Raw genomic sequence first — 27895 nt, 5'->3', positions numbered from 1 at the left:
AGCCAGCCTGATGCTCACACTCCCATCACACAGCTCCGAGGTCTCTGAGCAGGACCCGTCCACCCACCCCACCCAGCCCCCTGCCCCCTGCCCCCCGCGGGCCGCTGCAGGGAGGCCACTCCTCACCTGGCGCCACGTTCTCGTCTACCCACTGAAAGAAGCCGCACTGCTGCTCCCTCGGCTTGGCACACGTGTGGAACTGGCGGCCCTTGTTGGGCCCGTCCTTCTGCACCGTCCGTGTGACAGTGGCCTGACTACAGAGGCAGGAAGTGCCACCACCAGAGTTATCCCCAGGGCCACCAACCCCACCGGGGCGGTTCCCCGAGCCAGTGGGCCGTCCCAGCGAGCCGCCAGGGGGTCTCGGTGCAGAGGAAGGGTCCGGCTGGCCGCCGCTGGCCCACAGGAAGAAGCTGCAGCTGCCAGCGGGGCACTTGTAGAACTGCCGGCCCTGGTTGGGGCCCTCCTTCCGGACGGTGAGCAGCACGGCCTCTTGGCCACAGTTGCAGACCACGGAGTCATTTTCACCAGCAGCAGCGGCTGGTGGTAGATTCTGGACCAGAGCCTTCAAGGGCCTGGGCTGCCTGGTGCCGGGGGGCTGCGGGTGGCCGTGCTGGCTGCTGTCCATTCGGTTCAGAGACTGGCTAGCCTGCAGGTAGCCAGAGGGCTGGCTGGCGGGCGGGCAAGCTCTGGGCGGGCCCTGGGAAAACCTCAGGTTCAAGATCTCCCTCAGGGTCTCATCACATCCGCCGATGCAGCCGACAAACTCCAGAGGCATGGTCGGAGGAAGGCTACCACGTTTAAACTTTAACTTCAACCTAATGGGGCCAGAAGGTAAGGAGAAACATTTACTACCAGGTGCAGAGTCTTCTCCTTGTCCCCAGAGGGCCGGACCTGCCTGAGGTCTCCCCTTGGCATCCCATAATGCACCAGCCAACCACCAGCCCCCCTGGTCTCCACAGGAGCAGAGGGGAGGCAGGGGGACCGCCGCACAGAGGCCTCTGCAAGGCGCAGCGGCTTCCAAGTGTGCGCCAGCGGCCTCTGCGCTTTCCTGGCCTTTCAAGGCGAGGCCGAGCGTATTTTGTAACAATGCCGCGTCTGCTCTGCTCTTACTCTTCCAAGGGTGCGCAGTGGGGTTTTTCAGAGGCTACAACACATGCAGCGAGCCCAGCAGACAGTATGGGAGCAGGCATGCGAGTCCAGTTGTCTCCCTTAAGCCAGGCATCAGACTTCCAAAATGGAAAGCTCTGCATTCTTATTACTGTTTTGCTTTGGAAAATAGGCATTTTAGCTTAAAAACATGTTATTTATGTTAGTGTGCAATGTATGTTATAAACAAATTAATAAGCTCAATTTTAGATGTCTACACTTTAACTTGGTAAGTACTGATAAACATCCCTTAATGACTGTTACAAATGTAAGGGGTCAGTGCCCAGGTGCGAGGACCATCCTCCGTGAGCTGGGCTGGGAAGGGCGTGGGGATATGCGATGTGAGCACACTTTGGCGACCGAGCAGAAGAGGCCAGGCCCGGGGCTTCATGGTTCCTCCTCTTGAGGCGACCCAGGGACCTGACTCCCACACCGACAGGCACCGGTGGGACCTACCCCCATGGAGACCTGCTGCCTGGCGGCCACGAGCGAACACTCCGCGGGCCTGGGAACGAGGCCCTGCGTGTGCCCCCCTCCTGATGCCGGCTCCGGCCCCGCTCACCTGTGAACGGGCTGTGGCCGGCACACCGGGCACACACTCTCATCCCTGCTCGCCTCCAGCACGAAGTCAGGGAGCCACATGACTGACCGACACTCTGGGAAGCCCGTGCAGCTGAGGTAGAACCTGGGGGCACAGGGATCAGGGTCAGGCAGAAACGGGAACTGGGGGAGACAGTCCCAGGCTGTCACCCATCTGGCAAGAACATTTCTCTCCGCGCCCCCCCCCCCCCCCAAGAATATGAGAATTTATTCAAAGTCCAGTATAGACTGGCCAAGCTGCCTTCTACATGAACAGAAAGCCTATGAAGACAGAGTTGTTACAAGATAGCTCAAGCCCGGAATGGGTGGCTCATGGCTGGGCACTGTACTGTCAGGGCACGTGCCCAGGTTGCAGGATCAATCCCTAGTTGGGGGCGTGCAGGAGGCAGCCGATCGAAATTTCTCCCTCTCCCCCCCTCCCTTCCTCTCTCTCTCAAATCAATTAAAAAATATACTGAAAAAAAATAGCTTTAATTCAATTCTCTCCACATTACAAGGTGCCAGGCGGGCAGTGGAATGTGCCATGCACCACATTATAGTTCTAAGCCTGGAACTGCTGGAATCAACACACACATCCATCCACCCTGTAAGGCGCACTTGCTGCCCCTCACGTCTCACACCGCCCCCGCCCCCCCCCCCCCACGGACACCAGGGGTCCAGGCCCGAGAGGAGGTGTGTGCTCAGGGAAGCCCTGGACCGGGAGCAGGCCCACTGCAGGTGAAGGCGACAGGCTGAGCGGCTGTCCCTCCGTCAGGGGCCCAGCACTAGAGGCGGGCATGGGCAGCAGTGAGCCCTGGCCCAGCATTTGCAGGAGGAAGACACCTGACAGGTGAAGGGCTGCCGTCCTCTAGACAGAGGCAGGTGAGGTGTGAGGCGCCGGGCGGGCTCAGGCCGGGCCTTCCAGGGGGACGGGCTGCAAGCAAGCATCTCTGCAGCAGGGCAGAGGGCATGCACCCGGAGGACGGACATAGACACAGTCCTTGGAAGTGAATCACTTGGAAATACCGCCAGCATGTATTGCCCGCCGCCCTAAAAAATGAACTGCTGGCCGAAGCCGGTTTGGCTCAGTGGATAGAGCGCTGGCCTGCGGACTGAAAGGACCCAGGTTCGATTCTGGTCAAGGGCATGTACCTTGGTTGCAGGCATATTCCCAGTGGGAGGTGTGCAGGAGGCAGCTGATTGATGATTCTCTCTCATCGATGTTTCTGTCTTTCCCTCTCCCCCACGCCCTCTAAAAGCCAGGGGGAAAATACCCTGGGGTGAGGATTAAAGGAAAGAGAAAAGGGGGCGGGCAGAAGCTGTCTGGCCACACTGGCAGGTGCGAGGCGAGCAAAGGTGGGGCCAGGCTGGGCACTGACCCGCCACTCTTCTTGGTCTTGAGGACCATGTCCTTGTTGCACTGCGGGCACTTCCTGACAGGAGCTGGCATCGCTGGGTAGATGGCTTCTTGCTGGGGCACCTCTGCCCGTTCCCCAAAGTACTGGGACAAGGCTTCGTCCAATCTGAAGAAACAGCAAAGCATTTGCAACATTCTTATGTGCGTTTAACATGTGTGACCTGGGAACCAGCTGGCTGCCCAGCCAAGGCCGCTGCACAGGAGGGAGGCGGGCACAGGACTGCACTGGCCAAGCAGCCCTGGCCTGCCTGGGTGACGGACAGCACCAGGGAGGGGGCAGCCCTGCCGGTCAGTGGCCTCACATCAAACAACCCGCACCGGCCAGGGCTCCCCCCTGAAGTCCTGTCTGGTTCTGACCAGCTCACTCATTCACGACGGGCAGAACACCTTCTAACACACACTCGCTGCTTGCTGAACGGCCCCTCCCAGCACCCTGAGAACAATGGTCCTACCCCAGCACCTGGCTTATTGGTGTATGATTGTGCGCTACTAATTCAAAAACAATTGAATCAGGAGGATGGTGTTTGGCAGGAGCCCAGAATAACTGGACCAGGTCTCTCTGTTGGTGTCAATATTGACAAAGCTCCACGCTGAGCTCAGGAGGAAATGACGGGGAGGAGCCAGGCCGAGGCCGCAGGTGAGGATGGACCGGCCTTCCCACCTCTCAGGGAAATGTGCCCCCCGTGTGCACTCACTTCTTAGCTTTAGCCACTGCTTCGGTGAAAACCGCCCTGTATTTCTGGATCTGCTGCCTGAGAACCACAGACTTATCCTTCTTCCCTTCGCAGATCAGCTTCAGGTCGGCTTCCAGCTCGGCGCGGAGGTCCGGCTTGGACATCTCGTAGCCCATGGAGTCATAGCCTGCGGAGAGCGGTGCTCTGTTTGGCCGGCAGCCAGCTTGCATCTGAGTGAAGCCTCCCCTGGACGCCTTGCCAGCCCCTCCCTTACCTCCCACAAGCCCCGCCCTTACCTCCCACAAGCCCCGCCCTTACCTCCCGCAAGCCCCGCCCTTACCTCCCATAAGCCCCTCCCTTACCTCCCACAAGCCCCGCCCTTACCTCCCACAAGCCCCGCCCTTACCTCCCACAAGCCCCGCCCTTACCTCCCGCAAGCCCCTCCCTTACCTCCCACAAGCCCCTCCCTTACCTCCCACAAGCCCCGCCCTTACCTCCCACAAGCCCCTCCCTTACCTCCCACAAGCCCCTCCCTTACCTCCCACAAGCCCCTCCCTTACCTTCCACAAGCCCCATGCCCAGGTGCCCAGGGAGAAAGCGCTTGTCTGGGGTGAGCCCGACATACATCCGGGCTTTGATCGTCTCGATGTGCTCCGCGTGAGTGGCATCAGTACCTGAAAGCCATTCATTACTCGGTTAATCCAGACCTCCGCCCCGGGGGCCCTCCCTCTGCCTGGATGGCCTATTCTCTGCACCATTCCTCCAGTCACCTCTGGACCATATGGAAACCACGACGGCCACCGCCCTCTCCCTCACACCCACTCACTGACTCACTAGCACTATAACTCCAGCTCTGAAGCTGCGTCTTTAGGTTTCTCCCTCAGCTCAGTCGGAGCCACAGCCACAGGCCCCTCACCCAGCTGGTCAGGACACCGCAGGCTCCGTTTTCTGGTCTCTCCCTCCACCCACCCGTTCTTTACGCTGGGGCCAAAGGGACCTTTTATTTATTAATTTTTTAAATTTATTGATTTAAGAGAGGAAGGAAGAGGGGAAAGGGAGGGGAAGGGAAGGGGAGAGAGATCGATTTGTTCCACTTATGCACTTATGGCTGATTTTGTATGTGCCCTGACCAGGGATCACACCCACAATCTTGGTGTGTCAGGGTGATGCTCTAACCAGCTGAGCTACCAGGGGAGAGCCGAAGGGAGGGATTAATCTCAGAGTGGAAGAGAGAGAGAGAGAAACATTGATCTGCTGCCTCCTGCATGCCCCGGTACTGGAGAGTGAGCCCCGAACCGGGAATGTGCCCTTAAGAGGAATTGACCTGGGGCTCCTCGTCCACAGGCCGACATTCTATCCACTGAGCCAAGCCAGCATGTGTACCTAATGTGCTGGTTTGGTTTGGCTCTCCTGCTAGACCAGCCCTCGAAGAGAAGGACCAGGCCTTGCCCCTGTGCCCGGGGCCCAGGCCTCACACTTCAATGCATCCGTCATGGGGCGAACTGCCTCTCATTTAGCTAAATGCACGGGCTTTCTGGACAGTCCAGGGGTGGCCAGTGGACTCAGGTCAGGGCACGTCTTCCTGCATCACAGAGCTCCAGCACTCACTTTGCAGTGAGGAGCCGCCCCCAGAGGAAACAGCCGCTTCCCTGACCCCAGGGAGCCCCCTGGCCGAGGCTCAGAGACCGTCCTCAGAGCTGTGAGAAGAGGGGCCAGGAGGCAGATCACAGAGAGTCACCTGTAACGCTTTGGCTACAGGGCTTGGTGGAAAAAACAATTATGGCCTGGCTTTTCTTTTTAAACTTATTTCATTAAAAAAAAAATAATTTTTAAATTTACCATTATTGTTGACATACAATATTATGTTAAGTTCAGGTGTACAACCAAGTAATCAAACATCTATATAACTTACAAAATGATCATCCCGATAAACCTAATATAAACTACTTTCTAAGTCTGAAACAATTACGGGAAAGGCTTTGACCAAAACCGAAGGCCATGGCCACGCCTGGCTAACACAGGGGCCTGGCTGGCGGGCGGGGGCCACGCGAGCAGCGGGGACGGCATCTGGAGGAGGTGGCTGCCCGCAAACCCAAACCAGAGTCCCTGGGGAGACGAGGCTCCGGCTGCGTGGCCTCCTAAGACTTCAAAAGGCTGAGAGGTCTCTGTGTGGATTTCTCAATTGTCACATGCTGAGACCTCATTTAACACAAACAAGTCTCAGCCTGCGCCCCCAATACTGCGTCTACTTGAGCCCCGCCCCCAGCGAGGCCGGAGGGAAATGGCTCTTTCCAGGCACCTCACCCCGCGTCTCATGTGCACCGAGCAATCCCTCCCTCAGGAAACACAGGGCACAGCTCTGGAGCAGAGATGCTGGTTAACACCTTTTAGCAAAAAGTGTTTTCAAATTAAAGTATATACATTTAAGACATAATGCTATTGCATTCCAGTCCAGTATAAACCTAACTTCTGTATGTGCTGGGAAAGCAAAAAACCTGTGTGTGACTCACTCTACTGCAGTGGTCTAGACCCGGGTCGGCAAACTGCGACTCCTGAGCCACATGCGGCTCTTTGGCCCCTTAAGTGTGGCTCTTCCACAAAATACCACAGCCTGAGCGAGTCTATTTTGAAGAAGTGGCGTTAGGAGAAGTTTAAAAATTTGACTCTCAAAAGAAATTTCAATCGTTGTACTGTTGATATTTGGCTCTGTTGACTAATGAGTTTGCCGACCACTGGCCTAGACCAAACCTGCAGCAACCCACGGGAGCGTGTGTGTGTGTGTGTGTGTGTGTGTGTGTTGCAGGGTCTGAGACGCCTGTGTGTGTGTGTGTGTGTGTGTGTGTGGTGCAGGGTCTGAGGCGCCTGTGTGTGTGTGTGTGTGTGTGGTACAGGGTCTGAGGCGCCTGTGTGTGTGTGTGTGTGTGTGTGTGTGTGTGTGGTACAGGGTCTGAGGCGCCTTTGTGTGTGTGTGTGTGTGTGTGTGTGTGTGTGGTGCAGAGTCTGAGGCACCTGTGTGTGTGTGTGTGTGTGTGTGTGTGGTACAGGGTCTGAGGCGCCTGTGTGTGTGTGTGTGTGTGTGTGTGTGTGTGTGTGGTGCAGGGTCTGAGGCGCCTGTGTGTGTGTGTGTGTGTGTGTGTGGTGCAGGGTCTGAGGCGCCTGTGTGTGTGTGTGTGTGGTGCAGGGTCTGAGGCGCCTGTGTGTGTGTGTGTGTGTGTGTGTGTGTGTGTGTGTGTGGTACAGGGTCTGAGACGCCTGTGTGTGTGTGTGTGTGTGTGTTGCAGGGTCTGAGGCGCCTGTGTGTGTGTGTGTGTGTGTGTGTGTGGTGCAGGGTCTGAGGCGCCTGTGTGTGTGTGTGTGTGTGTGGTGCAGGGTCTGAGGCGCCTGTGTGTGTGTGTGGTACAGGGTCTGAGGCGCCTGTGTGTGTGTGTGTGGTGCAGAGCAGTGGTAAGAGCGTTGACTGTGGAGTTATTGGAACCTACATTTTAATAACCCACAGTTTGAGACGTCAGGTTAAGGCATTAACTTCTCTGAGCCTCACTTCAGCTATAAGGCAAGGTCCACATTATAGTAGTTGTGCTTGAGAACTGCTAGTTACCATGGTGATGAGCTACTGACCAATGCCATGCTTCTCCATGAGGGCAATGAGGTCGGCTTCAGTGAGCAGCTGGGGTGGACTGGTCTCCCCGTCCACCATCTCCACAGTGCTGGGCTGGAAGTGGGAGCCTCTCTCATACACAGGAAGGGTCTACAGAGAGCAGAAACGTCAGTCAAACCATTGTGCCACGGCACTCAGCAAAAGACAGCTTCCGGTTCGAGGAACATGCCCCCGGTTATGCAATGGCCGGCTATGCAATGGCTCTAGGGTGGGACCACGACTGCCTTCCCGCCCGCTCCCCCCGAGGCCCATGGGTGACTGACTGCACCTATGATTTATCACCTTGTCACTCCAGCGGTCATATGGGTACACATCCAGATAGTTTCGGGCCAGAATCACAAGACCATGGGCCACAAAGCGTTCCCCAGAGATGTCAATCTCCACCGTAGTCTCCTGCCCCTGAGCATCCTGGGAGCAGCAAGCCAGGAAATGGCGAACGATAAACTCATAGAGCCGCTGTTCATCTCCCTGTGAAGAAAAGAAAGCCTGAAACTCCCTCCAGAACACCGCCCAGGTCTCAGCAGCACGGCCGCCCGGTGTAGGCCCTTCCAGGCCACAGTTCTGCACAGAAGGGAGCGCACCACCCCTGCTCCCCTGCTCGAACGTGGCGTGCCAGGCCACGGCCCCGTGAGCTGATGGGTGTGGGCTCATCAACTTCACCACTCTAGTCATCAGGCAATGATAAGCAAGGGTCATGCTGCCCTCAACAGCGGGAAGTGACTTTTTGACCGTAAACCCAACCTAAACAGACAGCAAGGTGAAAGCGTAAGAAGTACAGTCACCCTCGTACATAGAGATACAGAGTAGGTATGCACCCAGCAGCCTACACCAACTTCATGAACATAGGGTTGGTGATTTTCTACCAATTCAGCAATCCAGCATTTGGTGAGGCTAAATCTATCAAGAGCCCATAAGATGTTCATGCTTGTATCCATTAGTGCTCCTGCTAAGAATGTATTAGAAGAAAATAATGAGAGATTTGCACTAATATTTATGTATACACCTGTTAACTCTAGTATACCATGTATCTAAAAGTTGGGATAACTTAATCCTTCAGAAACAGACTTGGCAAAATAAGTTACAGACCAGCTATGCAGTCATTAAAACATTTCAGCATGTGGAAAAACATAAACTGGGAAAAAATAGTTTACAAACTATTTAAGGCTGCAATTTTAATGCAAGAATATAATATACATGCATAGAAAACAGACGGTTCTCAGGAGGAGATAAGATTAGAGGATATTTTATTTCTTCCTTACAATCTTCTGCATTTTCTAATTTGTCTAAAGTGAACATGTATTACTTTTTAAATCATAAACAATAGACTGGCTTGTGTTTCTCAGTGGTTGAGCATCAACCTATGAACCAGGAGGTCAGGGTGATTCCCAGTCAGGGCACATGTCTGGGTTGTGGGCTTGATCCTTAGTGTGGGGCATGCAGGAGGCGGCCGATCAATGATTCTCTCTCATCACTGATATTTCTATTTCTCTCTTCTTCTCCCTTCCTCCCTGAAATCAATAAAAATACGTATTTTTTAAAAATCAGAAAGAATAATGTGTTACTAAAAGGAGAAAGAGTCCTAACTGGTTTGATTCAGTGGATAGAGCATCAGCCCTCAGACTGAAGGGGCCTGGGTTTGATTCCAGTCAAGGACATGTACCTTGGTTGCGGGCTTGATCCCCAGTAGGGGCGTACAGAGGCAGCTGATAGATGTTTCTCTCTCATCGATGTTTCCAACTCCCTATCCCTCTCCCTTCCTCTCTGTAAAATCAATAAAATATAAAAATAAACATAAAATAAAAAAGGAGAAAGAAGCCGGCTCAGTGGATTGAGTGTTGTGCCATGCATCAAGAGGCCTCTGGTTCGAGTCCTGGTCAGGGCATATGCCTGAGGGTGTGCAGGAGGCAGCCGATTGATGTTTCTCTCTCATCGATGTTTCTATCTTCTCCCTCTCCCTTTCTCTCTTAAAAAAAAAAAAAAAATTGAAGAAAAAAAGAAAGAAGAAAATGAAAAAGGAAGAAGGAGGAGGAAGAAAGAAAAAAAAAAGAAGATACAAGACTTTACTAACCACGGAGCTTCCTCCCCAGCTGAGCAAATGTAAGGTGGCAGGCAGTCCTGCTGTGAGAGGAGTGTGTGTGTGTGTGTGTGTGTATGTGAAAGTTTGGTGAAGGCAATGGAAACGGATCCAGTTTTGGGAGGATGAATAGGATTCTTCCAGGTGGAAAGGGAACGAGAGGGCCAGGGTTCTGTGGGTGGGGGGCTGCGCAGAGATCAGTTTGGGGGTGCAGGGATCAGCAAAGCAGCAGAGGAAGCTGACAGAGAGTGGGAAGTGAGTGGGCTGGGTAGAGAGCAGAACCCACCATGGGGGTCTTTCATGGGAGCCAGGCAGAAGACTATGGAAGAGGAGAGAGCTTTGACAATGACATCCCTTTTCTGAAATGGAAGAGACATTGCACAATCATGTAGTTCCTGCAATAAGAGCCCCCTAGAGTAGATTCCAATACCACATGGACCCGCACCTCCCTCTGGTGCCAGGGGCAGCAGGGCCAGGGAAGCCAACCTGCAAGCTGTTGGTGTATTTGGTGGGGTGGATGGGAGGGTGAGCTTGATCAGATTTGTTCCCGTTGCGTGGGGTGGGGCCCCCCCGCTCTAGAATGCTCTGGGCAAAGGGCCCCCAGCGTGGATCCGGGGTCTGCTGCTCCACCAGCGCCGTCAGGTTTAAGTCTCTGGGGAAAATGTTTGTTTCAGTTCTGGGATAGCTGATGTACCTAAAACACAAGCACACAAGCAGAACAAGAGATTGGCCCATAAAAAATTGAATTCGGTTGAAAATATCTGGTGACACCTGCAATCATTCATCTGATCCAGCCATGCAAAGTACCGTGGTTACCTACATGGACAGAGTCCTGAGACGCGCCCCCACAAAGGGGTGAGAAGCAGCAGGCTCTCCTGCGATGAGACGCAAAGAAGCCAAAGGATAAAGTAATGGAGGGCACAGCCAGGGCACACTCACACAGCTCAGCTCTGCCAGCAGCCGAGTGCGGGCACCTCCAGGGCCTTCCCCAGGCCCGTCTGACAGCAGCCCCACGATGGCCCGAAAGCTGCCAGTGTGCGCCCCGCGCTGCTCTTCAGCACAGAAACAGCAGTGCTGCTGTGAGCCGCATGGAGGCCCCACGTGGAATTAAAGCTTCCTGGTGGCCACTCCCACATTGCCCACGTTCTCGTTTCCATGCAAATGTTTGAAACCCAGATTATATTTCACACTTCAGCACGTCCTAATTCACACACCCCAAATCTCAGGCACTCGGCAGTCAGCGTAGCATGTGGCTGCCGTACCAGTCTGTGGATCACACGGTCCCTGGACGGCACTGGGGGCCACGATCCCTGAGGCAGGATGGCTTACAGCAGGCAAACAGCTCCTAAAGGTAAGGTGCTGCCTGCCGCCTGCCAGGGCCCGCAGGAGTTGCTGAGGGATCAAGACTGGCATTTGAACTTACTCGATGGGCCCTTGCTTTAGAAGAGATTCTGAAATAACTTTCCATTATTAGGAGAGAAGTCAGTGTCAAAATTCTTCTACTTCAGAGCTCAGGTGACAGCTAGACAGTGTGTTTCCCCATAAAATCTATTTCTAGAATATTCCACGCTGATTAAGATGCATCAAATTCTACCCATAGGCGAGATACTTACCCTTGAGTGTAGAGCTTCTCGGCGATCCTCATGGTCTCCTTGGCGCTTATTCTCAGCTTGCGAGATGCCAGCTTCTCCAGCTCCTGTGAACGCCAGCAGCACGTTAGGGTGCAGTGCAGCCAGAGGGCACGGCACAGCCACACTGTTCCCTCCAGCCTGGCTGGGCCCGTCGCTCCAGCTGCTGTCACTTAGAGGGAGCAAGACTCCCTGTTACCCCCTGTGGACGTTGTGACTGGGGATGGAACCCTTAACCTAGGTAGTGCCCTGACTGGGAACTGAAGCCACAACCTTTTGACGTAGGAGATGATGCTCCAACCAACTGACCCACCCAGCCAGGGAAGGAAATCTGCATTTTTAACAAGCATCCAGTAGAGATTCTCACAGACAGCCTGGGCACCCCAGTCTGGGGACACCCTTCGGATCCTGGAAGTTCCCCTGAACGAGGAATGCCATTCTGTCAGCCTCGTGCGGAAGAGCCGGCCGCCCCTTCCGCTGGCTGACATCCCACAATGCTCGGGACATGGCGAAGCAGAGCCGCCCAGCGGGGGAGAGCACTGCTGCCTGCCGTCTGGAACCCGTGCTCACTCTCCCGCCCCCACAGCGCCCTCAAACAGTCGGGCATTCCCGAGCCGCGCTGGCTGGTCTTCTACCTCCGGAGTGAGCCTCGACAGATGTTCTCTGACTTCCTGCACACTGGTGGCTGGGAAAAGGAACCCCGATGTGTTTACTCGGACTGTGTCCCACTGGGTGGGGCTCATAGGGTCAAAAAATTTGTTCTTGAGTAGGCTCATCTAGCAGATATTTAAATACTTATATATTATGCAGAAACATTTTTTTTTAAAAAGAACTTAGCTAGGAAAAGCAAAGTATTCCAATTACAACTCTAAAAATTAAGCATATGAAAAAAGGAAGACACCAAGGTTACATCAGTAATTACACAAGAATGGTGAGGTGATGGCTGATTTCTCTCCCTTTTTTGTTTCCCGAGCTCCACATAAAATAGTGATACCGCACGGATAACTTGACTATGAAAGAGCAGAGGCCAAGCAGGCCCAGGGTTTGGAGTGTGTTTTTTCCACACGCTTTCCTGTGTGGCCCCGTGGAGAGTGATGTCACTGGGCCATCGTCTGATCCCCAAAAACAGGAAGGCAGGGCTGGCGCAATCCCCAGAACATACCACAGTGTCCAAAGCTTGAGGCCTCCACTTGCTCTTTGCCTTAGAACTGACCTCCACCACAGTCGCCCTGGGGTCCTGGAAAGCCGAGAGAAGCAGAGGCGTGGGGACCTGCGGGCACCACCCTCTGCCACCGTCCTGCAAGGCCCCGCTCAGCGTGCTGCTCACCCACCATCAGCAGAGGCCCCCCCATCCCGCGGCAGCGCTCCATGTAACACTGGCCCGTCGTCCAGTGTGGGGGGCGCCATCACCACCTTCCCACCCAAACAAGACCGTGAGGGGAACTTCACAAGCCCTCCGGTGCCTCCTCGGGAGCGTGTGAACGACAGCAGCCTGTGCCTCAACTAAGTAGTCTCCAATCTTGCATGCATGGAGCTACTTATTTTTAATTCCTTTTTAAAACAAAATATTTTATTGATTTTTTATAGAGAGGAAGGGAGGGGGATAGAGAGTTAGAAACATCGATGAGAGAGAAACATCAATCAACTGCCTCCTGCACACCCCCTACTGGGGATGTGTCCACAACCAAGGTACATGCCCTTGACCGGAATCGAACCTGGGACCTTTCAGTCCGCAGGCCGATGCTCTATCCACTGAGCCAAACTGGTTTCGGCTATTTTTTAATTCTTAATAATACAGAATTAGAAATAGGAGAAATTACATAATACAAGATGAAGTTGGTCTAATTTTAAGACAACTTCACACTTTTAATAGATTTCAAGTAGACAAAGAACTCAACTTAAGTGATTTGGTAATGAGAATATTTGTATATCAAAATCCAAATCTCTCTTTCCAAATAGACTGGGACCAGGTGCTCTTAATAAGGAGCTCATCCCACCTGCCTTTTTTTTGCACCATCCTATCCTATATAACAAAAGTGTAGTATGCAAATTGTCCCTTGACCGGGAGTTTGATCAGGGGGCGGGGCTGGCCAGGGAATGGGAGGGGCCCTGGCCAGCGGTGGCAGTGATGAGGGGTAAGAGGGGAGGAAGGGAAGCTGCAGTGGCAGCAGACAGACAGGGGAAGGGAGGAAGTACCTGATGGGCAGCCAGCGGCCACTAGGAACCCTACCAGTGCACGAACTTTGTGCACTGAGCCTCTAGTATCCTAACAAAGCACATAAAAGGGCAGGTCTTTTTTACTGAACAGATAAGTGTGCAGGGTGGCTGTGTGACCTTCACAGTCACAGGGTGAAGTTGTGGACAGACAAGTGACTCCTGGGAGGCAGCGTGGTCTGCAGGAGCTGGAGTCAGACACACTGGGACCTAGCCCCTTACTGGCTCCAACGTGTCTGTGCAGTTCCTTCACTCCATCTAGCCCCTCATCTCTAAAATGGGAGACCACCACCCGTGTAGGCAGTATTTCAAAGGAAGTCACATGTTGGGGGGGGGGGGGGAAGCAATGGTAAGATATGTACACATATAATACCTTAATAAAAAAAAGTCACATGTAAACACGGTGTGTCTGGCACAAAGCAGGTACTCAATATCTTTACTTTCCCTTAGCAAATTAATGCTAAACCTGCCAACGGGCTGCAGCTGAGAAGCACAGCTGACTCATCAAACAGAGAGCTCCACGTTTTCTTGAGGTGCCCCCTGTGCAGCCCCGAGCTAACACTGGCAGTCACGTGCTGACTGGCAAGAAGCAGCATCACAAAGTGGACAGTCAGTCTAAGGGACACAGCTGAGGCACGGACTGGCCTGTGGCTGAGCCAGTCCTTTGCTTGTGCTGCTCTCTTGATCGGCACACGCTTTCCCAGGGCCTCCTGTGGCAGCCTGCTGCTGATCACTCGGCCTTTCCTGACATACCTTTCCTGACCACCATGCCTGGAATAGCCCCCTTCCTGCTCCCCCTGGCATTCTCTATTCACTTATGCTACTTTTACCTCCGGTCCTTCATCACTGTGTAAAATTAACCTGCTCACTCATTTAGATTGTCATCTCTTTAGATTTCCTCTGACCAACAGCCAAAAGAGTCAGACCAGCTGAAACCGGTTTGGCTCAATGGATAGAGCGTCGGCCTGCGGACTGAAAGGTCCTGGGTTCGATTCCGGTCAAAGGCATGCACCTTGGTTGCGGGCACATCCCCAGTAGGAGGTGTGCAAGAGGCAGCTGATCGATGATTCTCTCTCATCGATGTTTCTAACTCTCTATCCCTCTCTCTTCCTCGCAGTAAAAAATCAATAAAATATTTTTTAAAAAGAGTCAGACCAGAAGCTTCCCAACTCCTTCCATTCTGAGAGCGCGTGGCCTGCACTGGCCCAGCTGGTCCTTATTAGCCGCTATGACAGCTTCAGGGGAGAGTTTAGTAAACATTTCTCATTTTACCTACCAGGGGTCCTCAAACTTTTTAAAGTGGGGGCCAGATCACGGTCCCTCAGAGAGCTGGAGGGCCGGACTATATGAACTACTAATTCCTACTGTAACACCTCGGCTGCGCTCACTGCCCAAAAAACCTGGCGGGCCGGATCAGACTCCTCTGCGGGCCGCATGTGGCCCGCTGGCCGTAGTTTGAAGACCCCTGGACTAAACGTTCCACAGGCCCTTTTCTCCCACAATTTTTAGTGCTGTTTTCATGAGGTTCTACTCTTATTGGTCCCCAAAAGTGATATCCTGAAAGCTACAGCCCAGGAGGAGATGGGACAGAATCACCTCCACCAACAGAGAGGGACTGACTTGGGGAAATTACAGTTTTCCCAGATCACTGAGATTTCAAAATACTTCTTACCTCCATGCACAGCTGATAGAGGACAAGACACGCTGTGTGGTTAAAGAGACGATGCCTTTTCCAGCTGAATTCTACGACGCCGTCTCTGTGGTCATGCGTTACTATCGGGGAAACACAGACAGGAAGGCTGTGTCTCAGCCGCATGGTAGGACAGGGAAACTAGGAGCATTACAGCGAAGGTCAAAAGAATAGGAAATAGAGAAGGTCACTGAGGAAATGTTAAGTGGATTCTGAATATGGTAATGGGGTAGAATAAAGATCAGCACTAAAACTAAACATTTAATTAATGCCACCAATGCTCATGGAGCCCTGGTCACTCTGGGCCTGCAGGTTCCACATCATAAACACCTCCCCGCCCTACCTTTAATTTTGTGAAAGATCTCTGGCACAAAAGCCTGAATGGCTTTAAACCTCTCCACCACAAACCCCAGTGTGGGGAACTGGCAGCTGCCGTAACTGATGAGCTGCTCTGCCAACACCTGGGGGAAAATCTTCTGCAGCCTCAGGGTCTGGAACCTCGTGAAGGCAGCTCCTGGAAAGTGAGGAAGGAAAGGAAGAACAAGAAAATGGTGACCTGCAAGATCAAAGCTAGCTGCACATATTTACACCCAAGCCTCATTCTTGGTTCCATAACCCAAACCCAACGGCTGCACGGCCGGCAGAGGAGCGGGTGCGGCCTCACCGATCCTCAGGTCCAGCTCCTGCCGCACGTCCACGGCGTCGCTCACTCTCTGGTCGGGCTGGGTCAGGTGTTCACAGGCCATGGTGACGGCTCGGGGGGTGATCTCAGAGAAGCGGGCCCTCCACACCTGCAGACTGGGCTTCACTGCAAACAGAAATGGTCACCAAGGTCAGAACCAGGTCACACTGCCCTCTCATCAGAAAGGGCTCCCCGTCAGTCTGCGGACTGAAAGGTCCCAGGTTCGATTCCGGTCAAGGGCATGTACGTTGGTTGCAGTCACATCCCCGGTGGGGGGTGTGCAGGAGGCAGCTGGTTGATGTTTCTCTCTCATCGACGTTTCTAGCTCTCTATCTCTCTCCCTTCCTCTCTTTAAAAAAATCAATAAAATATATTAAAAAAAAAGAAAAAGAAAAAAAGAAAGGGCTCCCTGATCTTAGGCCACCTGGAATGAAGAAAGCTGTGAAGCATCCAATCGAATGAGCAATATGCTTTCTGAGAGGGAATTCATTATAGCCGCCAAGGTGAGCACTGCCAGCCACCATAGCGGGCTAACTTTAGCAATTAACTGAGACGGTCTTGGTGAGCCTTTCAAGACTTTAATTTCACTTGCTCTTAGACCTTTTGGGAAAAGATAAATGTTAATTAATAGGTCCTATGAGGGAATTTCCTGTCCTATCATGGAAATAACATATATACTGTGTTTCCCTGAAAATAAGACATCCTCTGAAAATAAGATCTACTTACAGGTTTCCTTCTGAGTGAAATATAAGGCATCCCCCCGAAAATAAGACCCCCCTAGGCTAAACATGAGAGATTTGGTCCACTGATCTGAAAGAAATGGAGTCACAAGAAATTCACCAGGAAATTCAGGAATTGGATTGTTATGATGATGTTCCAGAAGATGATATGATTGTCATTGAATAAATGAGTAAATTCTTGATACTTAGGATTGACAGTTTGTCTGGTTTGTGTTAACAACTACCGTACTACCGTACCGAATACAGGTAATAAATTTCCTTTATTTTCATTTAACAATAAATGTGTAACGTATTCTTCTTCATGGAAAAATAAGACATCCCCTGAAAATAAGACCTAGTGCATCTTTGGGAGCAAAAATTAATATAAGACACTGTCTTATTTTCGGGGAAACAGGGTACTATACCTGAAAGTTAATGCATTTAAGAGCCTCATGCTCTACCGACTGAGCTAGCCGGCCACTTCTGAAAGTTAATGCATTTAAATGCCAGGTGTCACCCTGGCTGGAGTGCCGTCATACACTGAAAGGCTGTAGGTTCGATGCCCAGTCAGGGCCCATACACAAAATTTCAGGAATCATTATAATTTCAGACTCACATTTAAGTTCACTTCACCATTTATTAATGTTCAGGTGGTAAAATTAATATAGATTTTTAAAAAATGAAATTTTGCCCTGGTAACTGTGTTAAGTGCCCCACCCTGGGTTTGATTTCTGGTCAAGGGCATTCACCTGGGATGCAGGCTCCATTCCCACCCATAGTTGGGGCAAGTGTAGGAAGCAACACATCCACGTGTCTCTCCACATCAATGTTTCTCTCTTCCTCCCTCTCCCTCCCCCCTCTGTAAAAATCAATTGGAAAAAATATTCCGACTCCTTGGATGAAAATTTAAAAAAAAAAAAAAAAAAAAAAAGGAATCTTACATGTTATTAACCAATGTTACCTCAACAAACGTAATTTTAAAATTGATTTGAGAGGGAAACACATCAAACTGTTGTCCCATTTATGCACTCATTGGTTGGTTCTTGTATATGCCCTGACCAGGGATACAACCTTGTTGTATTGGGTCAACTTTCTAATCAATTGAGCTATCTGGCCAGGGGGGCTATTGATTGATGTTTCTCTCTCTGCCTTTCCCTTACTATCTCCCTTAAAAAGAATCAATAACAAATATTTTAAAATAAAGTCCCTGTTTCCAAGGAGCTGGCAATGTACTTGGAGCGAATAATAGTAAGGCCTGGGAGTGGCCGCGCCAGGAACTGTGCCAGGAGAGGAGGCCGAGGCTCCCACGGGGTCGGTGACGTGCCCGGGGCACACAGGAGGAAGGGTATGTGGGAGAAGCTCAGGCGCAGCATTCACACATCCATACGGAGAATCATCTGGATGCATTCCTGAAGAACGGAATTCAGAGGGGGTATCACTTACCAGCCTTGCATACGTGGATAATCTCGAACCCAATATTTTCACCCTCTCTATCACAGTCGGTCCAGATCACCAGGGCCTGGCACTGCCGAGTCTCTCGTTCCAGCGTTTTCTGAAGTTCGCAGGGAAAGAGCAGTGAGAGCACAGCCCGTGGTGGGATTCCTCTGTACCTCTCCACAAACAGACTCACTGAGCATTAACGTGTTCTTGGAATGGGCACCATGGGGAGAAAAAGAACCCGAGAAAACGATGCTCACCAGTTCTAAGAGAGTGAAGAAGCTAGCACACCCTCCAGCTTAGAGTAACACTCATCAATGAGCTTCTAGAAGCCTGGGTTAATGCAACCACTCCAGCAAGAAGAGACCTAAACTCAGTTCTCAGCACATGCAACTCTAGTGCCGTGGTCAGCAAACTGCGGCTCGAGAGCCACATGTGCCCCTTGAGTGTGGCTCTTTGGCCTGGGCGAGTCTATTTTGAAGTAGTGTTATAAAAAGTTTAAAAAATTTGGCTCTCAAAAGACATTTCGATCATTGTACTGTTGATATTTGACTCTTTTGACTAAGGAATTTGCTGACCACTGCTCTGGTGGGTCTGCTTATGTTTTGGTTAAAAAAGAACAGACTCCTAATTGAGATTTATCCCAAGGTTTCCCAGTCAGCACTGGATTAACTACAGGTGCTCTGACTGCTTGAAAACTCACAATTTACTGTCAAAGGACCATTTACACACTTTGTAGACTCTTCATTCTAACAGAGATGGGGTCAGCGCTAGAATTAGTAATTTAACAATACTTATTCTTAGAGTTTACTTAAACAACTATTATTCATAGAAAGGCCGACTCCAGTCCCTTTGCCACTTAGTTCCAATGGCCTCATTTTGGGAATACTTTTTTGGATCATGGCACTTAGTTTGGTGGGGAACTTTGCTTCTGAATTCTAATGCATTCAAAACACAGGAATCACTCCGTTCAATTATCTGTGGTTGTTCATCTCCACTGCCATGTCTTCCAAAGGATCCCACCTTGATGTCTACGAAGTTCTCTGGGCAGTACTTCTCAATTTCTGCTTCAAAGAGGACAAGAGGATTGCAGCTCTGCCTAGAAAGGAAATAGAAACAGACAAAAATCCCACCTCAGCACGACGGGAATCCTCCATTTAAAAAAAAAAAAAAAAAAAAAAAAAAAAAAAAAATATATATATATATATATATATATATATATATATATATATATATATATATTTTATTGATATTTTACAGAGAGGAAGGGAGAGAGATAGAGAGCTAGAAACGTCGATGAGAGAGAAACATCGACCAGCTGCCTCTTGCACACCCCCTACTGGGGATGTGCCCGCAACCAAGGTACATGCCCTTGACTGGAATCAAACCTGGGACCCTTCAGTCCCCAAGCCGACGCTCTTACCACTGAGCCAAACCGGTTTCGGCGGGAATCCTCCATTTTAATGAAGAAACTTTACCCCAGTGACTCAGGGGGGGCTCCCCGCAGAAAAAGTCCTGCATGAAAATGCTAGAGAATCAAAAGCAAGACTCAGACTCTCTGCACAATGCACCTCCCACTTCCCAGGACCACTAGCAGGAGCTGCTGGGGAGAAATTCTAGAAGCCTCCCATGCATATCTGCTGTCAGATAAATGCAATCCAACGACTGCATGACCAAGTCCTGGCTATTTGGGGGCGAACACTACAAGAGGCTCTTTATTTTAAGCCTATGGTGAGGCTGTTCATCCTTGGTCATTCCTACAGCCTCACGCTGTTTCCCCAGAACTCACACTCTGGAATGCTGACACCAAAGTGATGGTGTTAGGAGGTGAGGCCCTGGGGGTGATCAGGTCATGAGGGTAGAGCCTCAGGAGTAGGACCAGTGTGCTTACAAAGAGGCCACACGAACTCCCTAGGTCTTCCACCAGGGAAAGGCGCAGTGAGGCCAGCGGCTGGCACCTGGACCCTGCTGGCACTCTGACCTCCGCCCTCCAGCTCCGTAACTGAGAGAAGTAAGTTTGTTGTTTATAAACCAACCCGTCTGTGGTATTCACTCTAACAGCACGAACTAACTCAGTCATCTTAATATTATAGGTTACACAACAGGATCAATATGCCTCAAAATTCCTGTAATGGCCCAACCGGTTTGGCTGGGTGGATAGAGTGTTGGCCTGGGGACTCAAGGGTCCCGGGTTCGACTGCAGTCAAGGTCATGTACCTTGGTTGCGGGCACATCCCCAGTAGGGAGTGTGCAAGAGGTAGCTGATCAATGTTTCTCTCTCATTGATGTTTCTAACTCTCTATCCCTCTTTCTTCCTCTCTGTAAAAATATCAATAAAATATATTTTAAAAATTCCTGTAATGTTCTACAATTTACTATAACAATCTGCAAGTTCCGCTCCCCAAGAATTGTACTGACCATTTACGAAACTGCATCTGGAAATCATGAGCCAGCAAATGTCCGGAAACCGAAGTCATTATCATGGTAACATTCTAAATGGCAACAAAATTTGAGTCAGTCTTTTAGCAATTATATTTGCTACATCATTCAAATAAAAGGGAGTAACTTCTATTGAGGAACTGAAAGTGGTTGGGAGGGGTTGAAATGAACAGGCGGTGTAGAGGATTTTGGTGCAGTGGAAATAATGATGGAGACATACATTGTCCAAACCAAAGAAAGTACAACATGCAATGAACTCTAATGGACTCTGAGTGATTATAATGTGTCAGGTAGGTTTGTCAGTTATAACAAATGTACCACTGTGATGAGGGATGTTCTTTTGTTTTTTCCTTATCTTTATGAGTGTTGATAATGGGGGAGGCTGTGTGTGTGTATGGGGGGGGGGGACGAGCAGAGGGTATGTGGGAACTCTCTGTACCTTCCTCTCTGCTCAATTTTGCTGTGAATCTGAAACTGCTCTAAAAAGTAAAGTTTATAAAAAAAAAATACACAAACAAAAAAACCCAGATGATTGGGAAGAAACAAACATAAATATAGCTCTTTGGAGACAAAAGCCATAGTAATACAATGAAATCACCATTTTAATTCTAGTATCCTTATGCTTTTTGTAGTATTTAAAGTTTCCTCAAACTGTTACACATTAGCTTCTTTCTTGTTATAAAAACAGCTGAGATGGGGCCACATATTTTATTAAAAAGAGACTTCCTTACAAATTATAAAGTAGTCATCTGTAACCAGGGCTCTTTATTTTATTATTTATTTATTTATTTATTTGTAACCAGGGCTCTTTAGATCATAACAATAGTTATTCTTAAAAGATGGTGCATATTCTACAATGGCCAGGCTGACTAACTCTTCTTAAGTAATTCTAAAATACAAGCAATTTAGGGAGAACTTGTAGTAAACAGCTGCTCTTTTTAGCCACGATTAAACATGGAAAGAATGTACATCAAAGAGGCAGCTGATCTGAAAGCACGCTGCTGTCCGATAGAAATACTGTACCACCCACCTGGCCGCACAGGTGATAATCAAATTCATAGATCTTGTTGAATTTAGAAAGTCCTTCCCTCTATAAAACAAAACAAAGAAAACACATAAATTACATAAAAAGGATTCTTCAGCATAAAGACCAAGCAAAACCCTGCTAAGTGAGAATATTAAAAATGGAACAGCATTTCCTACAGAGGCCGGGCTAACTTACCAACACCATTTATTTTTATTTTTTTTAAATATATATTTTATTGATTTTTTACAGAGAGGAAGGAAGAGGGATAGAAAGTTAGAAACATGGACGAGAGAGAATCATAGATAGCTGCCTCTTGCACACCCCCTACTGGGGATGTGCCCACAACCAAGGTACATGCCCTTGACAGGAATCGAACGCTCTATACACTGAGCCACACCGGATTCAGCACCAACACCATTTATTTAGTGGTCCCTCAAAACACAGTTACAAGCATGGACCGGATAAAGCCCATGGAGTTTCTATGCTGAGCTTTGAGACCAGCTAATACAACATCTTTTTATGGATGAGAATGGACTTGTCTAAGGTCACAAGACAAATTAATGGCAGAGAAAGGATTAGGGCATAACTTTTGATTTTTTTTCTCCTCTCCACATATTTCTTTTCTTTTTTTTTTTTTTTTAAATTTTTCACAGAGAGGAAGGGAGAGGGATAGAGAGCTAGAAACATCGATGAGAGACATACATCAACCAGCTGCCTCCTGCACACCCCCCACTGGGGATGTGCCCGCAACCAATGTACATGCCTATCCACTGAGCCAAACCGGTTTCGGCTCTCCACATATTTCTATTACTTCCGGCTATAAAATTGTATCAATAAACCGTAAATGTGGGCAAATCATTCACCTTTGTGAACCTCAATTTACTGCTGAGTGAAGTTACCTCTAAGGTGTCCGTGGCTCTGAAATCTATGGGCTCTATGAGACCAGTCAGGACTGGGGCAGTCTACACAGCCCTCCAGCCGCACTTCTGCCTGCGCGAGAGCCTCTCTAAGGCGATCCCCTCCTCTTCCTCAGAGGCCAGAGTGCAAGGGACCCTGAACAAGGCGGGGGCTGGGTACTGATCTGAACAAGATGGGATTGGGGCAGCAAACCCTACTCAGTCAAACCTTCATATGACTTTTTAAAATTCTCACCTGAGGTTATGTTTTTACTGATTTTTAGAGAGAGAGAGAAGGATGGAGGGAGAGAGAGAAACATTGCGGTGACAGGGAAACATCCATCAGCCTCCCCTGCACGCACCCCGACTGGGAATTAAACATAACTTTTGGTGAACTGGAAGATGCTCCAAGCAACTGCGCCACCAAGGCCGCATATAACTTCTGACTCCCCCAAAACTTAACTACTAGCAGCCTCCTGTTGACCGGCTTATGATAACATAAACAGTTAGCATACATTTTGTATGTAATATGTATTTTAAAAAAATATATTTTATTGATTTTGTACAGAGAGGAAAGGAGAGAGATAGCGAGTTAGAAACATCGATTAGAGAGAGTCATCGATCAGCTGCCTCTTGCACACCCCCTACTGGGGATGTGCCCGCAACCAAGGTACATGCCCTTGACAGGAATCGAACCCGGGACCCTTCAGTCCCCAAGCCGACGCTCTATCCTTTAAGCCAAACCCGTTTCGGCTGTAATATGTATTGAATACTGTATTCTTACAATAAACTAAGGAAAAGAAAATGCTACTAAGAAAATCATAAGGAAAATACATTTACAGTGCTGTACATATTTATTGAAAAAAATCCATGCACACTTGAACCCGTGCAGTTCAAACCTATAAAGGGTCAGCTGTATTTGTGCATGTGAGTTTCACACCAACACCGTGCAGAAGACAAGAGAAAGGCAAAATGGGAACTGGGGACACTTCCGTTCACGGGCCAAGAGAAATCGTGTGGACAAGATTCTCCCTCAGCCTCACAAATACAATTTTTCTGGGTGGAACATTGAATGAGGTTCTTTGAGGCATAAAGGCAAATTTATTATTATTAGTTTTAAGATTTTTAAATTGATTTTAAAAAAATATATTTTATTGATTTTGTACAGAGAGGAAGGGAGAGAGATAGAGAGTTAGAAACATCGATGAGAGAGTCATCAATCAGCTGCCTCTTGCACACCCCCTACTGGGGATATGCCCGAAACCAAGGTACATGCCCTTGACCGGAATCGAACCCGGGACCCTTCAGTCCCCAAGCCGACACTCTATCCATTGAGCCAAACCGGTCCCGGCTTTAAATTGATTTTTAAGAGAGAAACGTCAATAAAAGAAAAACACTGATTGGCTGCCTCCTGCACACCCCGTACCAGGGACTGAGCCTGAAACCTGGGCATGTGCCCTGGCCGGGAGTAGACCCCACGAGCCTTTGGTGCACAGGACGAGACCCAGCCAACTGAGCCACACCGGCCAGGGCATAACGGCAAATTTAAAGAGGGATTTATCTGATACTTAAGAGCTCAATTCTAAAAAAAAAAAAAAAAAAAAAAAAGAGTTCAGTGCTCTAATGCTGCCAAGGAAAGAGACGCGCTCTTAAGCCATTTCAGTACAGTGGTCCCCCTTATCCTCAGAGATAAGACCCCCAGTAGGTCCCCGAATCCTCAGCACTACTGAACCCTACATTACCGGTTTGCTTGTTTTTATCACACACCGTTTCACTTAAGGAAGCATTTGTGGATTCCCTTTGGCACATCTGATTGCCAGCTGTTGTGCTTTGGGCCATCGTCAAGCAGAACAAGGCTCCCTGCACACGGGCACTGCGACCCCACACAGCCAGCTGTGACAGACGCCTGCTGAGCGCCTGGCGGGTGGCAGGCAGGCACATAGCGTGGACAGCCGGAAGGGTTCCCACGCGGGACAAAGTGGAACAGCACAAGGGTTCATCACACTATTCAGGACGGTGCACGATTTAAAACTTACAACTGGTTTACTTCTGGAACTTTCCATTTAATATGTTCAGAGCGTGATGACCACGTAACAAATCATGAAAAGTGAAACCTTGGATAAGAGGAGACTGGTAATACAGAATAAAAACGGCTTAATCAATGGTTTCTATTTCCTTCCCCCTAATTCTTTTTAAGGAAGCACTGAAGTCTTCTCAAACAAAATCTTATACGGACCCTGACACATAGCAAGGCGGAGGTCCCGGCTGCTCTGCCACTCGGCCTTGCCCAGTCCAGCGCAGTGGCTGAGGTGCACACCAACGGCCCTCGGGTCTGGAACAGCGTCTCAAACCTCTGCCCTGGGCTCTCCAGAAAGCGATGCACCCAACAGCATGTGTGAGCCCAGTGCAGGGCTTTCCGGGAAGCCTTCCTTACCAACGGGTCGTCCTGAGGATGTAAAATGTTTTCCTGCTATTTCAAACTTTCCTCCCTGTAATCCCGAGGGTAGCACACTCGTGGGTGAAGTTCTCAGATGCTTAGGCTGCTCCCAGATGACAGTGGCGTTTGGAGCCCAGAGAAAGGAACCCTCGTTGACAGACCGAGAGTGCAGCTTCTGTGACGCCTTCCCAGCGCCCCCCCAACCTTCCCTGAGCACGCTGATCACACGCTGCCTCCGAATCTGCACAGGATCCATTTAAGGTTCCTCCTGCGCTGGCCCATGTGGCGCAGTCAGTCTGTGCACCCAGACGCGGCCAGTTTGATGCTGGGTGAGGGCACAGGCCTGGGTTGCAGGCTGGATCCTTTGTACAGGGCATGCAGGAGGCAACTGATGCCTCTCTTCCTCTCTCTCAAATCAATAAAAACACATTTTTAAAATTTTATTTAAAACATTTTCTCCTGCATGTAAAGATAAAACTATGAAAACTATAGGAAAGTCCTCAAGGACCTGTGGATCATTAGCAGTGATTACCGGGTGGTGTCCCTCACCTGCTGCAGGGGGAGGAAGTTGAGTAAAGGTTCTTGAAGAAGAGGCATTTAACAGAGCCCTGAAAGATACAGAAGTGAGTTAGGTGTAGATGGGCCATTTTTTTTCTTTAAAAAAAAAATAAAATATTTTATTGATTTTTTACAGAGAGGAGAGAGGGATAGAGAGCTAGAAACATCAATGAGAGAGAAACATCGACCAGCTGCCTCTTGCACACCCCCTACCGGGGATGTGCCCACAACCAATGTACATGCCCTTGACCGGAATCGAACCTGGGACCTTTCAGTTCGCAGGCCGGCGCTCTACCACTGGGCCAAACCAGTTTCAGCAAGGATCCACTCTTTTTTAAAAACATATTTTATTGATTTTAGAGAGGAAGGGAGAGGGAGAGAGAGATAGAAACATCAATGATGAGAGAGAATAATTGATTGGCTGGCTCCTGTATGCCCCACACTGGGGATGGAGCCTGCAACCCAGGCATGTGCTCTATGGCCGGAATCCAACCTGGGACTGTTCAGTCCACAGGCTGACACTCTATCCATTGAGCAAACCAGCCAGGGCAAGAATCCACTTTTGTTATTGGGAGATTTTCTTTTTCTTTTATATATATATATATATATATATATATATATATATATATATATATATATATATATATTTTTTTTTTTTTTTTAGAGAGAGGAAGGGAGAGGAATAGAGAGTTAGAAACATCGATGAGAGAGAAACGTCAGTCAGCTGCCTCTTGCACACCCCCTATTGGGGATGTGCCCGCAACCAATGTACATGCCCTTGACCGGAATCGAACCTGGGACCTTTCAGTCCACAGGCCCACACTCTATCCACTGAGCCAAACCGGTCAGGGCTCCTGAATAGTTCTTAAGACCTTCCTGTCAACTCCCTTTCAAACCCTTTCTCACAGTCCCCTCCCTTTGTGCCCCCAGAGTGTCTAGAAACATCTTACCCCTTACTTGCCTCTCTCTAAGAACCAGTTTGAATGCCAGTGTGAACCCTGAGAAAGAAGATACCTACTAGGAAGGACTCCTCGTGGGTAACTGGGCTCAGATTTAAAAAACAAACAGCCCTGGCCAGTGTGGCTCAGTTGGTTGGGCATCATCCCATGCACCAAAGGTCACCGGTACCATTCCCGACAGATCACAAACAGGTCCATCCCCAGAAGGGGGCGTGCATGAGGCAGCCAATGGAAGTTTCCCTCTCTCTAATTAAAAACCCCACACACAAACAAACAAAAAACAGAGCCCAGCAGCCATTTCTTCACAGGGGCCTCACGCAATTTGCACTTCACAGAGAAGCCTGCACTGAACTGCCTGCGAACACTGTTATCTCCCCTAAGATGGCCCGTACTAAGGAGTTTCTGGAGCAATATCTCAACCAATGGGAATGAGGCTTTCCCCATCCAATCGGAGCAGTGTTGCTACAGTCTCATCAGCTTCTCCACGAACCAATCAGAGAAGCCCCATTCTGACCAATCATAGTCTTTTGGACCAATCAACCTGAGGTGAGAGTAGGCGGGAAGATTTGCTTGGGGAAGGACTAGACAGGGACTGGAGTTGGGACTCTGGCAACATGAGCCAGTTGCCCTCTGGCGCTGAGAGCACCCTTCCCCTCCCCACCTAAGATAGTTTCCCAGCTGGAGCTGAAACTGAAACACGGATGGGATGTCACCTCTCTGATGTTCTGCCCTGAATAGTTTCCTTCTTCACTGTGACCCCAAATTGGGAATTCCTGTTGAATTGGCACTAAGGACCACGGGTTGAGGGCTGCCATCTGCCTCTAATCCCCAAACCTTACATAATGTTGCCCTGTCAATACACACTTAGAGTCAAGTCGGCGGCGCTGCATTGCGCAAAGGGAATGGCCACTGCCCCAGTGGTTTTGAGGATCAGACAAGTTTGGCAACCACTGCTGTTGGCAAGGAAGATCCAAGGCTTTAAAGCAGATGAGTGAAACCTCTGAACTACATTTTTAAATGCCCATCAGTCCTAAGAGAAGACAGGGGGCCATTGCAATGGTCTGGGGGAGACAGAAGTCCCACAGGTGGGGGAGAAGTCGCCTTCATCCCTATTCCCCGTACCCACCAAGACGTCCCGCTTCCCGGGCCCCAAGTACCGCTGATCGGAAATGCGCCCCCTTACCCGCCTCATGCGACCCCTGGACAGCAGGTCGGCGATCCCCTTGGCCGCGTCGTTTTTCTCCGCCACACAGAGGACCTTCCGCACGCCTCGGAAGGCCACCTCCATGGCGGAGGTGGGGAAGGTCCGGCCCCCGGGCCGATACAGACACCGGAGCGCGCAGCGGGAGACGGGGAAGATCATCCCGGGTGCCCGCACATGCTGGGGAACACAGAGGTGAGGGTCACCCCGCGCCCACCCTACGGCAACCAGAGCCTACAAGAGCCGCCAAAGCTGGGCCGCGGCCCGGTCTCCTCCCACACGCCCACCGGCTTCGGGGCTGCGGCCACTGGGTCTTCACCTCTGCACCCGCCGCGTCCGCTTCCGCCCGCCTTCTCCAGCGACTTCCGCCCGGCGCGAGTCCACAGCCCCGCGAACTACAACTCCCACACCGCCTCGCGCTCCTGGGACCCTGGTCCCAAAACATTTCCGCTTCCCCGCATCA

General features: G+C 50.2%; 2 protein-coding genes across 2 annotated transcripts in view; both read right to left on the bottom strand.

Annotated features, from left to right (window-relative positions):
* Nucleotides 1–27886, bottom strand: part of TOP3A (DNA topoisomerase III alpha) — a 30150-nt gene extending 2264 nt beyond the window's left edge. Inside the window, exons 1-19 of the mRNA XM_084861508.1 lie at nt 27752–27886; nt 27415–27612; nt 21385–21444; nt 20334–20407; nt 18939–19014; nt 17922–18030; nt 15742–15885; nt 15421–15591; nt 15060–15160; nt 12336–12410; nt 11159–11241; nt 10032–10239; nt 7754–7939; nt 7432–7561; nt 4377–4490; nt 3838–4003; nt 3105–3248; nt 1709–1831; nt 127–815 (exon numbers count right to left, since the gene is read on the bottom strand). Of these exons, the coding sequence (XP_084717634.1) occupies nt 127–815; nt 1709–1831; nt 3105–3248; nt 3838–4003; nt 4377–4490; nt 7432–7561; nt 7754–7939; nt 10032–10239; nt 11159–11241; nt 12336–12410; nt 15060–15160; nt 15421–15591; nt 15742–15885; nt 17922–18030; nt 18939–19014; nt 20334–20407; nt 21385–21444; nt 27415–27612; nt 27752–27877 (2977 nt within the window). The 5' untranslated portion in view covers nt 27878–27886. The remainder of the gene's footprint in view (nt 1–126; nt 816–1708; nt 1832–3104; nt 3249–3837; nt 4004–4376; nt 4491–7431; nt 7562–7753; nt 7940–10031; nt 10240–11158; nt 11242–12335; nt 12411–15059; nt 15161–15420; nt 15592–15741; nt 15886–17921; nt 18031–18938; nt 19015–20333; nt 20408–21384; nt 21445–27414; nt 27613–27751) is intronic.
* Nucleotides 1–27895, bottom strand: part of SHMT1 (serine hydroxymethyltransferase 1) — a 1020383-nt gene that overhangs the window by 946736 nt on the left and 45752 nt on the right. The gene's annotated exons all lie outside the window — the stretch shown is intronic.

This window comes from Pipistrellus hanaki (assembly GCF_964339955.1).
Source record: "Pipistrellus hanaki genome assembly, chromosome: 16".
NCBI classification, from domain to species: Eukaryota; Metazoa; Chordata; class Mammalia; order Chiroptera; family Vespertilionidae; genus Pipistrellus; species Pipistrellus hanaki.
This window is presented reverse-complemented; position numbering and strand designations above follow the sequence as displayed.